The following is a 16,029-nucleotide window of genomic DNA, read 5'->3' as shown; positions in this document are numbered from 1 at the left end:
AAAAAGTCTTCATAATTGTATACATAATTGCTAAAACGATCATTCTTCAATAGAAAATTAGAATTATCTTTACATAATTCAAAAACAGGGAATATTGTTGGCAGATAACCACCCATCGGTCCACTTGGTCTGTGCTTTTTCCTATTAATATTTTGCCTGTGTCAAACAATAACCTTTCCAAAGATACCTTGGGATATATTTACTAAACTGCGGGTTTGAAAGAGTGGAGATGTTGCCTAGAGCAACCAATCAGATTCCAGCTGTCATTTAATTTAGTACATTCTATAAAATAACTAGAATCTGATTGGTTGCTATAGGCAACATCTCCACTTTTTCAACCCGCAGTTTAGTAAATATACCCCCTTGTTTCTTTTTTAAATACAAGAATTCCTACTCAATATGTTCCCTACTCATTTACATACAAAATCCAAGGCCTTCAGGAAGGTGGAGCAATTAAAATGAAAATAAATGTAATAGAGATTTTGCAAAATAAGGAAGTATTTATAACAAGCATGCTTGGCAAATGAAAATGCAAGTTTTTCAGAAAACTTGATGAGAAATATTCTGAAAGTTTGCAGCGATATTTGTCTTTTTTCCCAGTTATTACATATATATTGCTTTCATAAAACCAGAGAAAAAACCAAGCCCGCACTCATACGTGTATACAAAGCAAAAAAGACAGTTGTCAGCCCTTATCCTTAACACTACATATCTGTGTGTATCTAGCAAAATGAAATCATAAGGCATTCGTTCATATTTTGATCAAAACATTTAAGCCTGCTGTCATGAACGCCCAGCCTGTCCCAGATACAGCAATCTGAACAGCTGGCCGTGAGCCACCAAGAAGGATTTATTAAGGTGTCCTTATGTTCACCAGAACCACTTATTAATGTTTCACACTTAAAACATATACACATGTAGCGTGAGCCTCCCTGGGCTTCGTAAGTTCACAAACAATCACGGAGAACACACTAGATTAAATTTATTAAATCTGAAAAATGTTTCCAAGGCTTAGTTACAACAATTAGCAACATATACAGTATATTGCACAAATACGTTAAGACTTGGTATGTGTGAGGGAACAATTGAGAAATGAGACATTTCGGTCTTGATAGACCCCCTCATGAAAATGCTCGCCTCACACACTTTCTTACAGCAAACAACCTATTGGATCCTCTTCAGTCAGGCTTTCGCTCTCAACACTCCACAGAGACTGCGCTGACCAATGTTGTCAATGATTTGGTCACAGCAAAAAGTATTACTCTCTCCTAATTCTCCTGGATCTCTCTGCTGCATTTGACATTGTTGATCACTCTCTCCTCATACAAACGCTACAATCCCTAGGTCTTGAAGGCACTGTCCTATCCTGGTTCTCATCCTACCTATCTAATCGCTCTTTCAGTGTTAATTTCTCTGGATCCACTTCTGCTCCACTTCCTTTATCAGATGGAGTACCACAAGGCTCAGTCCTAGGTTCTCTGCTATTCTCTATCTACACTACTTCTCTTTGAAAACTAATAAGCTCCTTTGGATTTCAGTATCATCTCTATGCGGATGATACACAAAGCTATCTATCCTCTCCTGATCTTTCACCATCTGTGTTGTTTCGCGTTACTGACTGTCTTTCTGCCATTTCATCTTGGATGTCTTCTCGCCAACTCAAACTCAATCTTTCAAAAACTGAATTAATAATATTCCCACCCAAGAACAGAAGCTTCCTGCCTGACATTTCTATTTCTGTTAACAGGACCATAAATCCCACCCCGCAAGCTCGCTGCCTAGGTGTAATCCTTGATTCACAACTGTCGTTTATTCCGCACATCAACTCTATATCTAAATCATGTTACATACACCTAAAGAACATTTCCAGAATACGCACATATCTCACACAAGACAAGACTGCAAAAACATTAATTCATGTACTCATCTCCCGCATCGACTATTGCAATTCCCTCCTTACTGGTCTTCCCAAAGTCAGACTTGAACTCCTACAATCTATTTTGCACGCAGCGGCTAGATTGATTTTCCTTGCAAACCGTTCTTCCTCTGCTGAGCCACTCTGTTAATCTCTACATTGGCTGCCTATATTTCAATGAATGCAATATAAAATTCTTCTACTAACATTCAAGGCCGACAACAAAATTGCACAGAGATACATTTCCTCACTAGTATCAAAATATCTCCCAACTCGACACCTCCGTTCTGCACAAGATCTGCGTCTCTCTTCCACTCATCACATCCTCCCATTCTCGGTTACAGGACTTTCTTCAGGCTACACCCACTTTGTGGAATTCCCTCCCTCGCACAGCAAGACTTTCCTCTGGTCTTCAAACGTTCTCTTAAAACCCACCTCTTCAGACAAGCTTATGATATTCCTCAACCACCCTCTTAATCTCCCTAGGTTACCCTATTACCACCCTCTACTAAGCTAACACAAGACAACAACCCTCTGACCAACACCGCCACACACACAGCCCACTGAATACTTTTACCTTTGCATTCTAGCTGGTGCATTGTGCAATATGATGTAGCACATGCCATTGTGTTTCAAACTCCCATTGTCCTATAGATTGTAAGCTTGCGAGCAGGGTTCTCTTACCTCTCTGTCTGTATGTATTGCCCAGTATTGTCTTATTAATGTTTGCTCCCAATTAGAAAGCGCTACAGAATTTACTGGCGCTAAATAAATGTTGATGATGAGGATGATGATTTTATCACCAGTTCTAAATACCTCTATATGGCCTGTCTTTCCGTGGATGTTTACTTATCTCTACTCCAGACTAGATCTCATTATTAGATTAACAATACTCATATAGCTTACAGGAAGCACAGCCAATCCTTGCTGGTCTGTAAACCCTTCCTTCACCAGCTTGGAATACCTCCCAGGTTACTGCTAGACAGGTCATACGTGTCCTCTACTATTTTATAAAGCAAATGGGGTCTTATCTGGAGAAAGTAGAGTTTGATGCAAAAAAGAAAGTGTTTGTATCGATTGTCCAAATGAACAATTATGCATTCTAAATCACATATGGCAGCTTCAATGTTTCAGAGCCGCTGCCTAGATTTGAACACATTTGTTGAGCTCTGCTCATACTGTAGGTGCCTCGGAGCCTGCCCTGATAACTGTTCAGTAACCAGGACTGAATAAGGAATCTCTTATGCAGGTATTTGCAGTCAGCTGCAGTTCAGTGAATATGTAGCAAGACAGGCTCTAAGAGGCACAAAGCGAAACCCAAGAGGTATGATCCGCAACTGTTTGTTGTCAATGAAGCAATTCAGTTGAGAGGAGGGCAAAGTTTAAACAATATATAGTATTTAAAAAAAACAAAAACAAACAAAGGGGGTGGCTTAGTGGTTAGCACTTCTGCCTCACAGCACTGGGGTCATGAGTTCAATTCCCAACCATGTCCTTATCTGTGTGGAGTTTGTATGTTCTCCCCGTGTTTGCGTGGGTTTCCTCCGGGTGCTCTGGTTTCCTCCCACACTCCAAAAACATACTGGTAGGTTAATTGGCTGCTATAAAATTGACCATAGTCAATCTCTCTCTGTTAGGAAATTTAGACTATTTAGGGCGTATTCAATTGTTAGCGTTAACGCTAACAAACTAGCGCTCAAAAAATCTTAGCGTTAATACGGTAATTACTCGCGGAATTTCAGCTCGCTGCTCCTTGAGCTGCAAGCTGAAATTCCGCGAGTAAACTACCGTATTAACGCTTTCCGCACGCAATATTACCGTATAAACGGTAATATTTTTAGAGTGCTCGTTTTTCAGCGTTAACGCTCACAATTGAATACGCCCCTAAGCTCCAATGGGGCAGGGACTGATGTGAATTGGTACAGCGCTGTGGAACTAGTGGCGCTATATAAATAGATGATACCATGGCTGAAATGGATAGAGATATATATATATATATATATACATACATACACACACACACATATATAATGGTGTAAGTGCAATGTTGCATGCTATAAGATGTGTGATATGGAATTTATTGGAATTGCACTTGGCCATTGCTTCACTATTTATCATGTAACTCCCCTTCTTCAATAATTTATACCCAGGGACTCTTCGTTTAAAACTAGCCCTGTTTGATTCAGACATCGGCTGTACACAATGTGTTTGCTAGACTGGTGAGAAGGTTAAAGAATCTTATTTATTGGCGAATATTAAAGTTCTTGGATTACCAATTGAGAATAATAGATTACTTCTCCTTTAGGTGTAATTAATGGGCTCTCTCGAAAAGATGACAAACTATTTACTCACCGTAATAGAAGGAGTTGGGTTTCAGCTGGAAGAAGGAGCCCACAGCCCGGGCCTTGGCCACGTGCGCTCCATTCCTGAGCAGCTCCTGTGTAATAGGTACATTCTGCCGCATGACCGCAATATGCAAAGCGGTCTGACCTATCGGAGGACAGACAATGTGAGGTATTAAACAGGACAGGAGAACAGGAAATCCTGTATTACATCTACAATAACCGGTCATCTCACATGTCCATGTTTTGTGGATGACCTTGTGGATAAGCAAATTTAATTACTATTTTTAGTAAATAGTATCTCCATAAACCTGCAGTACCATGTTTTTCATTCAGCATAAATCCCTCTGGTTACCTGTGATGAAACATGGAGTTGTTCTATTTTCCTTAGTCTTTCTTTTCAAGCTGCTACAAGTGATACATTTAGCCAAGTGCCATGGTCTTACCATAGCAACCAGTCATCCGACATATAATGTAGTGATCGAAAAAGCTTTTGAATGTTCACAGTATAAAATCCCTTCCCTTCCATTATGAGGGGCTTGGTGACTGACTGGCTATTGCAGCAAAATGCTGAAAAAGAATCACGCCACAGGGGGTAGGGCCAAAATGTTGCCATTTTTGCTAATATCGCAACCCAAGAGAAAGGCCTACTATCCCGGGGGTCCAGAAGAACTCAAAATTCAGAAGAGTAGCCAGTATAATTTTATTGCTTTTAATTTATTATTGTGAAGCAGTTTTACAATGAAGTTTCACAAGTTGCATATAATTTATTCCCATAACAAATATTAGGTGGTAGAAGTAGTGGCGATGGTGTGGGATTGCACTGTTCATTTTTTCTCTTACTTTATTTTTTTTAGCTTTGCAGATCTATCAGATTAGATCAGATTGTAGGCCTTTATGGAGCATTTGCTTTTATATCGCTGCACTGGGGCTTTGAGTGGCGAGTGTGCGAGGCAAATAGGAGACCTCCTTCACATTCTTTGGAGAGAAGAGGACAAACAAACGTATGCCCATAAGCTGTTTTGTATCTGCAAATAAGCAGGGAAGTTAATTAACAGGTTTAATTGCATGTATTTTGCTAGATTTCATTCACCATTTAGGTGTTTGAAATATAAAATGTTAACTGTGTTTAAATATGTAACATATTTTATGTAAAAACAGTGTATTAGCTGCATATCCTATATTTATTCTGTATATGTAATCGCTGTGTACTTAAGTAGGTGTATAAGTTAAACAGCTGATTACAGTTAGGAACAGCTCTTACTTCTCAGATTATGCAAAGCTTGCTAAAACTACATGTAGGTCCTCTTATCCCTCAAGTCCCAAGATCACATATTCCTCACTCGTAATAAAGTATTAATAGCATTATATGTAAAATAATATTTAAGGTATCTGAAATAGATTAAAGTTTTTGTTTTGGTAGATTTAGGTATTTATGTTGCAATGTTTTCTTAATAAAGCTGTGGCTGGTTTAACTGTTTTGTGTGCATTTTATGTTGATGCGGCTCAGCAAAGCTTGTGGTGCATAGAAAATAGGGGGTGATCCATCACTGTACAATGAGTAATAAAAGAGCAGACCCGATGTGACCAAGTTCAACAACCCTGACGCAAGGTAATATACCTTAACGTGTACTCCCACATGTTCCTATATCCAACAAGTCATTCATTTTATGCTTAAATATATATAAAATCAATTTAAAACTATTTATAGACTGCCCCAGAAATTGTGACACTCCAGGCCCATGCCTAGTTTGCCCACACAGAAAATAATGACAGTGTTTTTCTTTACAGAAGTCATTAATATAACACTAGCTAATTACCTACCTTTGTAGAGATCAGACGTCATGGGCAGATTAATGAGCTGAGGAGCATCTTCCAGTAGGGCTTTAACGGACTCCAAATTATCGTGCAATACAGCCAGATGTAGTGCGGTCTCACCCACAGCTCCTGGTAAGAGGTTTATCATGGTGAGACATCCGGCAGTATGAGTTATGGAGTGATAAAGACACATAGGAGCCGGTTTTATAAATACTGAGAACTTGATATTCCTGATAAACTGCAATCAGATAGGATTGGGTGTTTCGGTATATACTTCTGCATTCAGATAATGGACAGCCTACCCGATGATGGCAAAACACAGATCAGGCTAATTTAGGGGACTATGGGCTTAAATGCAGAAGACACATTTGCTATGTATTTTTTATTGCACTTGTTGCAAATATCACCATAGTCTACATAGGCAAACCGAGTGGGGTTTCCAAGTGCCTGGAAACCCCTCCAAGTCTGGGGCACTGCATAATTGAGGTGGCTGGACCCTGCTCCTGCTTCACACAGCTCTGCTTGAAAAGGGAGAGCTGCGTGCACCTAACAGTAGTACACGCAGCTTTGCCTATTTATATTATAGGGATAGGAAGAGCTGGAGAGCAGCCAAGTACTGTCTAATATTATAGCTACGCCCCCATGCATGCTGGTCACGCCCAATGGCGGTGTGATGTGGAACTCCCCCCCCCCCCCCCTTACAAATCCTGCGTTTGCCCCTGGTCTAGCGGTTTAGCAGAGAACTTCCAGGTACATGGACTGTCTGGCTATGCCCACCACGGTAGAATAAGCATTTTTATGCAAAGACAAAAAGGTTTCCAGATTGGGAACTTAAAGTGGGCCTGAAAATATTTCTGAAGGTGGACTCATGTAGGCAGTATCAAATAAATGGCCGCCCCAGCTTCCAGGCCATCGATTGATAAATTGAGCATAATGGTGCCCCCACACTGAGCACCAGCCTCTTACCTGTGGAGCTGCTTCTCTTCCATGCCAGTGATGGGCTGGGAGCTGGGCTACGATATCACAGCCCAGCGCCGTGACCCCTAAAAATGCATGGAGGGTGCACTGCTTATATACCACTGGCAAATGAAACCAGTGTCACGCTGACCCACCAGGATACCCAGGAAATCCCTGGCTGATCTTGTTCCTTAAGGGCCCAGTCCCTGCCCTTTAGGATAATTAAGGGGCGGGAGATAGTTGGTGAGCTTATTGGTTAACTAACAAGCAGGTCTAGCAATTCGCCATCAGCAATCTGGCTAAGCCCTCTCTGGAGAAATGCTAGTATGTGGGGTTTTAAAATGACCGCAACGGACAGTAGCACTGGATTTTTATTGCCAAAGGGCAATAAAATCTACCCTGTGGCTGATGACAGGCCAAAACAATGAAAAAGAACATAGTATTCAGAAGATTGATAGACAAATATACCAGTCACCCTTTAACCCAAAATATGCCCATTTTGGGTGAGTCCACACCCCCTTTCAGCATCTAGATTACAGGACTGTTCTGCAGAAATCGTTGGTAGGAACGGACAAAGCAGCCGACCTGAGATTGACCAGGTTATCCTTTACCATCAGAATTAAGTTATTTATTATTGCTTATTTAAAAGGGTGTCACAAAAGTCTGAAGCACTGAACAGTAGGGCAGTAGAGCATGTAACAAACAGGTAAAGTAATGGACATTCAGGACATAATACTGGCCATAAGACGTAATAGAGTATATAAAGAATGTCGCAAAAAACATACAGCGGGCAAGACACATGTATGGAAGGAGGGCCCTGGTCATGAGAGTTTACCATCTAATGGGTTTGACGGCTGCATAACTTTCTGTAATAAATATACCCCCGCTCCCCTGTTGCTTTACCTGTTCCGAATGTCGAGTGAGCAGGAACGGTGCAAGCAATGGGACAAGGCATCAAGAGATGTGAAGTCTGGAGGTCTGTGGCATCGCCCTACCACTAACAATTGTGAGCATTGCTAACCTCAACAGTTACTGTCACATTAAGGAACAGACTGGGCTTGTGTCACAAGCCAGTGAGGACCCAGGTATAACCGGATAAGTGACTACAGTTTTATTTACCTTTACACGCACATAAAAGGATAAGATATGGGACTGCAATAATATTTTCTTTTACACCCGGACACAACCAGATTAAATGATGAAGTGAGCTCCTGTGTGTACACTGAGAATGTGGCCTTGTCCTTAGAAGTGTTAAATCATTTACAGCTAATTACTAGAGTGTGAGTGATTGGGAGGTTTATTATGCAATTATACTATACTATTTTAGTCATAGCTAGGCTGTTAGTCGAGGTTATTACCACATGTCAATTGTGTTTTGTGTATATTAATGCTTGTATATTTATCCTGATATTCTGATGTATTATTCACCAATTACTTATCATTGTTCCTCATTTCCCGAACCCCCAAATCCCATCCTGCTCCTTCTGGTCTACAAAATAAATTTGTCACAGATCTCCCCACAGGTGACAGATAATTAAATAAGTATAAAAATGTTGTATCTATTCGTTCATGCTCTTTTCTCCTTTTATTAGGAGTTTGGATGACGATCACTTAAAAAAAAAAGAAAACACAAAAAAAAAAAAAAAAAAAGAAATCACTGTATAAAATGTCACAATGTCGGAAAAACAAAACCAACCAAGGACCTGTAGAATGCCAGAGTTGAAAAGCCAACCATGTTACAAGCATAGGTTATGGACACATCAGCCACGCATTGCTGGGATCTGGGCCGAAATTCTTTCGGTGTAGCCGTTCTCAGTTCTAAGCATCTCTGTGATTTAATGCGCAGACCATAGATATAAGAAAAACCACCGTACCTCCAGTGGCGGATCCAGGGAGGGGGGGGGGGGGGGGGAGGGGGTCGATCGGGGCGATCACCCCGGCTTGCTGCCGGCGGCTGCAAACTATGTGCAGGTCCGTTCAGCAGTGACCGGCAGGGACAGTGTGCTGCCCGGCCGCTCTGATTGTGTTTTAAACACAAACAGAGCATCCTGAGAGCACACTGTCCCTACCGGTCACTGCTGAATGGACCTGCACATAGTATGCAGCCGCCGGCATCCTCAGATGGCAAAAAGGGGGCGGGGCCTAAATCGCCTCCCCCTACATCGCCCCGGGTAGAAGTATTCTCTAGATCCGCCCCTGCGTACCTCTCACATGGAGGTTCCAGGCTGAAGTACCAGAGATCACACTGTTGGGACATTGCTCCAGGGCCCTCCTTCACAGTATGGAAGTGTTCATGAGTGACTGTGCATTTTGGCTAGAAAGGTGGTGCTCTTAGCGTAATGAAGGTCATTGTGTAATGGGGTCAGCATTGTGGGCTCTGCTATATGGCTGGCAATTGTCTGTACAATGTAATTAGCAATAGGAAAGTGCTATGTGCAAAACAGAGCCCTCGATGTCTTGGTGCAATAATCACGAAGACACACTCATTAATGTGACACTGTTGGAAACCCCAACAATTCTATCCTGCCTAGAACCCCATTTGGTTTACAGCCCAGGAAACTGTGCTTTGTTGACCGGTACAACTTCCATCCCGAGACATCTCCTGAGTTGGGTAAAGAGAACTTCGCTAGTCAATTTGACCTCCACATGTTTCATGTATTGAAGACAGTCATAAAATCTTGTGCGTAGCTTAAATATTAAGGAACACTTATTAAAAGACACTGTCATTCATGTATGAGGCTCAGTAGGACAAGTTTTCTAGATTTGTTCAAATAAGCATATTGGGCTCAATTCATTAAGGAACTCAAACTAAGTGCAATGCTCATTTGTTTCAGAGCGCACATAAAATCGGGTCTGCATATGCCTAAATTCAACATCAAGCGGTGGATCTGAAGATACGTGAACTAATGAATGTGGGTGTAGGTCTGCTCTACTACACAGGACACTGCAGGAAACGTCCAATGTGGAATATGGATTCTCAAAAGAATGGACAGCACGGTGGCTCAGGGGTTAGCACTTCTGCCTCACAGCACTGGGGTCACAAGTTCAACTCCTGGCCTATCTGTGTGTATTTTCTATGTTCTCTCCGTGTTTGTGTGGTTTTCCTCCAATGTACATAAAATACATTTTTATGGTTCCTACTGATTGCATACACCTGTTATAACATGCATACACGGCTATCATTAGTAAGCGACACATTGCATTTCAGTTCAGTTAGTGGAGACACTTTGCACACCCCATTAAGGTGCGAGGATAAATGGATATTTCTACTATAGTAACAGTAAAAGTGTGCAGCTGCAATGTTCTGAAGAACATCGCAGCTCATTGAATCTACCCCTTAGACTAGCCCTGTAGATGGAGCAAGAGATACAGCTGAAAGACAGATGCACAGACCATGAAATCAAACACTGCTGCATGTGCTCGAGTTTGGCATGCTCTTCCTGTACATCGGCTACGGCCAAGCACCTCATTCCCTGCTTGAAATCGTAGGTGGTTGCAAGTGTACTTTGCATTTGAAGATTAATTGAACGTGGCTACGCTCTGTGGCATATTGTTCGGTTCTGGGCATGCGCAGAGTGATTTTTCGTATAATACACACAAAAACTCCCATTATGTCCCTTAAAGAAACAGGCTCATTATCAATAGTCAATCAGTCATAGATTCAATGGCTAATAAACTTCTGCATATATCTCAACAATCCCAATACTGGCACCAATTACCAGTGGTGAAACTGAGCATAACTTGGGTTGTGGGCTTGTCGAGAAGAGACACAGTTTTAGTGAGTTGGGGGATTGGGACATATTTTCCACTCTGGAGAATTAGTAGCTAGGTTATTCTAACATGAAGCTACAACTACCCATATGTATAAACTCTGACAAAGCCCCAGGAATAAAATTTCCTGTTTCTTACCTCTTTGCAGCGGGTCAGTTGTTTTGCATGCCAGCAGTTTTCTTAGTGCCCTTGCACGATTCCTTTGTGCCCAGTAAAGAAGAGGCAGTTCCTGAATTCTGTAAGAAAGGCCATTATTATTTATGTACACATTCATCCAAGATAGATTATATAGCAGTCACCAGTGGAGGATCTATAGGTGGATGTGACCACTACAGGCCCGCAGGTGAAGGAGGCCCATCAATGCCAAGTTGCCCCCCTCCTCCATAGGCCACCATTCTGCTCTCAGAAAAGAATAGTGCAGACATCATCTGAGCATGTGCAGATCAACGACATGATCAGAAGAGGCCCCGTTCTGCTGACAAAAAGGCAGAGGTGGACCCATAGCCAAGTTTTGCTATGGGGCCCAGTGATGCTCTGTTCCACCGCTGCCAGTAACTGTCCAGTATACAATAAATTTCACTAGGTGCTAAAGATTTGTAGTTAAACAAATAAATAGATATTAAATTAGTTCAAGAAAATAGTTAGAGAATAAACACCGCTGATGCCCATAGAGGTCCCGCTAACCTTCACAATATAGAAATCAACAAAAACAGTGAGCAGCGCAGCACTCATTGATAGGAACATAATTGAATATAAAAATGCTAAATATAAAAATACCTATGAAAATAGTTTATATTATAATCACACTGTATCATACAGCCGAGATAAACACAGAACTCAAACATAAATCCTTGCAACAAAAAGTTATATGCAAAAAGGTACAAGTCTGGTCTTCTCCACAATAGTTAATATTTTTTTAGCAACAGAACCTGCCAAGGAGACCCATTAAGCATTATAAAACAGGGCACTATGTCCACATATTGTCCATTACAGTAACATATAATGTCGTCCATTACGGTAACATCCAATGCCAACTTAAAGGTCTCTCAATCAGGGAGAATCTTTCAAAACTATTATTGTACATTTTCAATCTAAGGCTGGGTACACACTTCTGGTCCCCCCCCCCCCCCCGATTATCTGGTCAAGCACACCATAAACGACCATTTGGCCCGATAGGACATTACTGTGTACGCTCCAACGATTATCGTTCCAAAGCGCATCATTTCGTTTCATTTTATTTTATAAACGGACTAAAAAGCTTGTACAACGATGGAACAATGTCGTTCCAATCCTGCAGTGTGTAAGCACTCAGGACCGGCAGTCTCCATAGATCTCTATGGAGTGGGCAGATTCACCATCTTTTCAGCCGATGCTCATGACAGATGAAGAGCACAGATCTGAGGGTAATTTGTGTAAAATGTGTATGGTGTGTACACAGGAATAGACACGCTGATCAGGACTTCAACCATTGGTAAAATCTTTACTGATATCACATCGGGAGAAGTTCTCTACTGTGTACCCAACCTAAGAAGTGAAGAGTCAATGTGCATATTGCTTGATGTTGGCCACCTAGGCTGCAATATTGCCTGATGTTGGCCACACTGCAAATGTCCAATCCTGATGACAGGCAACGATGAGATCATAAATCATCATTATCAGAGGCGGAACTAGCATGCAGTGGGCACCAGTGCAGGAAAGAAGGGCACCAGGGCCCACATCTCGTTAACTTCCTGTGCAGAGGGCCCAATTTCTCCATGGTACCTGGCAGTTCCGCCACTGATGAGTACAATGGAAGAGGCGGTCATAGGATGACGGATAGTGACTGGTACATGCAGTCGTCTTGACGGCACACAAATAGATATTGATCTTGTCGCTAGGTTCACAGGACGAAACACCTGGATCACAAATATCAATATATTAAAACATTAACATTTTTCTTATCCAGGTCCCCCTCTCCCCTTCTTGCTTGACCTCTGTCAGATTGGGATTCATGATCTAGACTACATAAGGTGCAGTCCTTTATTTCATGGGTGACAAAGACACTGCGTAGAGTTTCTCAGTTCTTCCTGGTCTAACTTAAAAATTGCAATTAAGTTTAGTTTTACAAAATGATTTTTAAAATAACAACAAGCACAGTTTGTGTGCAGGTGAATTGTCACAAATCTTTGCCAACATTTAAAAGCAACATTCACAAGCAACATTCACACTTGGCAGACGCATGCAAGTTTGTTACGAGCAGCACTGACGATATGAACCTTACGACATTCCGGCCCCAACATATCATATCTCATCATATACTCAACTTGAGTGTCATATTTTTTGTTTGCATTTTGAAAAGTTTATTGATTGATACTTAAAAACACCAAGAGAATAAGAATACATAGTACAGAGTTCTCGGTATACAGAATAAAAAGGAACTGTACAGAGTAGCTGATCAGTAAGGAAACATAGGGACAATTTCAGGGATAAATAATTATTTCCTGGGACTGTTCCTGAAAATTCCAGACAGTTTACAGCTGTGCACATACATTACAGTGCTGAATACACCTAAGGTCTATAGTTTAGTTACAGAAGATTTACATTATATGTTATATAATAAAATGCTGATGAAGCACAAAGAGTACAATGATTTATTGTCACAGTCCTAGTTTGTACATTAGGTGAAAGGTTTCTGTTTTTTTTGTCAGCAACCAATTAACCTACCAGCAGTACGTCTTTAGAGTGTGTGGAGGTAGTCGGAGCGCCTGGAGGAAACTCATGAAAAGACGGGGAGAACTTACAAATTCCACAATCTGCCCTGGTTGGAATCAAACCCACGACCCCAGCGCTGTCAACCACTGTGCCACCACGCTGCCCAATGATAAGGGCCAGCGAGACACATCTGTGACTTCTGCCTTTGCTTTGAAATTCTGCAGTGAGTTTGTAAGTTCACATACAGCAAAATGTATAGAGAGCTGGGACATTGACCTTCACTTCTGGCGAACTTGGCAGGACGACCGAGAATCACTAAAGACCAAATCCGCCTACAATAAATGCAAACTTTTGCAGACAGACGTGGAATGAGACAAATATTTGAGGGAATAGTTATGAAATGGTCACATCTATGCTGTCCATTAATATATGAATATACATTGTAATTCCTTACTTAATAAATACAACGTAAGGGAATTATATACGTTTCTGAAACAATGTCTATTGTATGGATCCGTTTCAAAACGGCTTAGAAAACAAAGTATTCCCAAATATTCTGTTTGCTTAAACATCTATGTATGAATTGAAATGTAAAACTAAATTAAAATACAGAATGTAAAGCAATTTTCCATAGATAGAAAGTGACTATCTATAGTGTCATTATATAGTGTAGCGAGTGCTCAGGAATAGATCGTGCCTAAAAATTAATCATTGTTTTTAGTGTTAAACTTAACATTTTTAAGCCCAATAGAGAGCACCAAACATAATACAATCTATTGAAAAATATCAATGTAAATTGGGACTAGTTTTGAACCTTTTTTTTTTTTTTTTCAATAATCTGCTAAATTTCATCTTGTCATTATAACATATTTGCAACATGAATGCTAGGATAACATATTTGTTGTTCCATAACATTAAATGTATAATTCTACACAAAAGTAAAAAAAACTAAGTCTCCAACAATTTTTATCTTCCCTCCGGGAGATCACGGAGGGGAGGTCCTGCTGCCGAATCCAGGGGAAGAAGGGCCTTGTGAATCGCGTTATAAAGCTCTGTCCCCCCCCCCCCACAGCTGAATGCCACAATTTGTCCCAGGTTAAATTTTACTCTTGGGCCAAGATTTTCTTGTCTATGGCTCTAGCATAATAATTCCATTGTAATGAAGAAGGCTTCAAGAAAGGCATCGATGAGGCAAGTCAGTTTCCATGAATTAATTTAAAAATGGTGAAGCCTTTAGGTGGGGAGCACATTGTTTTTTTATTTCACCCTACAGAAGCACCAATCTTCAGTTGACTAGCTTGGTTTTGGTTTTTACTGTAGCAGGGGGACACCACACGGGTCGTCCTCAAATTATGGTGAAAACCAACCTAGGCTTGCAAGGCCTATTATCGTTGCAGGCTCAGCACCTACAGGAAACAATGGAAAAGCGTCAATGTTCCAGCAGTAGACACTACTTCCAGGACGGGGTTGCCCGATTCTCCAGTCTGGGAGAAAAATCGCTGAAATATGGCCCAATATATTATATTTTAGTACGTTACCACACGAACATTATTTTAGAAGTCATTTCACTATGAAAAGCTGATAGTGTCTTCATGTATGCTAATCAGGGGTGTAATAAGTGATGAAGGACAGTGAAGTATTTGGTTATAAAGCAGCCTACAATAGAGACCAAATTCCTGTAGGCTGGTAGAGTGAATCTTATGACCAGAGATATTGCAGAAGGGTCACCAATAACATTCAATTACTGTATGCGTTTATTCCAACAAAATGCTGTAGACTCCATAAAAAACAACAAAAACAAAACAAAACAAAACACCAGGTAAGTACAAGGGAACACATTTTATCACCATCAGGTCTATGTTTATATCATGGAAAGAATACACACAAAGCTATGTTAGGGAATTGAATATACCCCTATGAATTTCTAACTTAAAAATGTGTGGGGCTCCACAGACATCTCTGACCTAAAAATGATTATAATTGACAGCAACACCCCTGAATTAGAACATAAGTTAAAACATGTTGCAAGAAAACATTTTTCGGAATCCACAAATCATTTTTCTCGGACCATATAAAACTAGAATAAGAGATTTGCATATTAATTGGCCCAATATGACAAATGATTTGACAAACCAAACTCATACTTGCCAACTCTCCCGAAATGTCCAGGAGACTCCCGCATTTTGAGAGAGTCTCCCGGACGAGTGTGGCAATCTCCCTGATCGGCAAAATTCGGTTTGGCCCCGCCCCCGCTGTAAAATGACGCGATTTGTGTCATCACGTCAAGGGGGCGGGGCCAAACTGACGCAATCTCGGTGCCCCGCCCCCTGTACGCCCACGTCCCAGCCGGCATCTCCCAGAAGCCAGAAAACAAATGTTGGCAAGTATGACCAAACTACAAGACATTCCCTCATCTCTACCACGGAGCAGGAATGCTGCATTCTCAACTTACAATGGTGTTGTATCATTTCTCTCACAGCACCTCATTTCCATTCTCCTATAATAGAAAGTGACCTTTGTATCTTCCCAGCATTC

At 41.1% G+C, this 16,029-nt stretch overlaps 1 protein-coding gene across 1 annotated transcript in view; it reads right to left on the bottom strand.

Annotated features, from left to right (window-relative positions):
• Window positions 1-16,029, bottom strand: part of LOC142160175 (transient receptor potential cation channel subfamily V member 6-like) — a 38,135-nt gene that overhangs the window by 20,383 nt on the left and 1,723 nt on the right. Inside the window, exons 2-4 of the mRNA XM_075215120.1 lie at window positions 10,942-11,039; window positions 6,082-6,204; window positions 4,268-4,405 (exon numbers count right to left, since the gene is read on the bottom strand). Of these exons, the coding sequence (XP_075071221.1) occupies window positions 4,268-4,405; window positions 6,082-6,204; window positions 10,942-11,039 (359 nt within the window). The remainder of the gene's footprint in view (window positions 1-4,267; window positions 4,406-6,081; window positions 6,205-10,941; window positions 11,040-16,029) is intronic.

Source organism: Mixophyes fleayi, chromosome 6 (assembly GCF_038048845.1).
Source record: "Mixophyes fleayi isolate aMixFle1 chromosome 6, aMixFle1.hap1, whole genome shotgun sequence".
NCBI classification, from domain to species: Eukaryota; Metazoa; Chordata; class Amphibia; order Anura; family Limnodynastidae; genus Mixophyes; species Mixophyes fleayi.
This window is presented reverse-complemented; position numbering and strand designations above follow the sequence as displayed.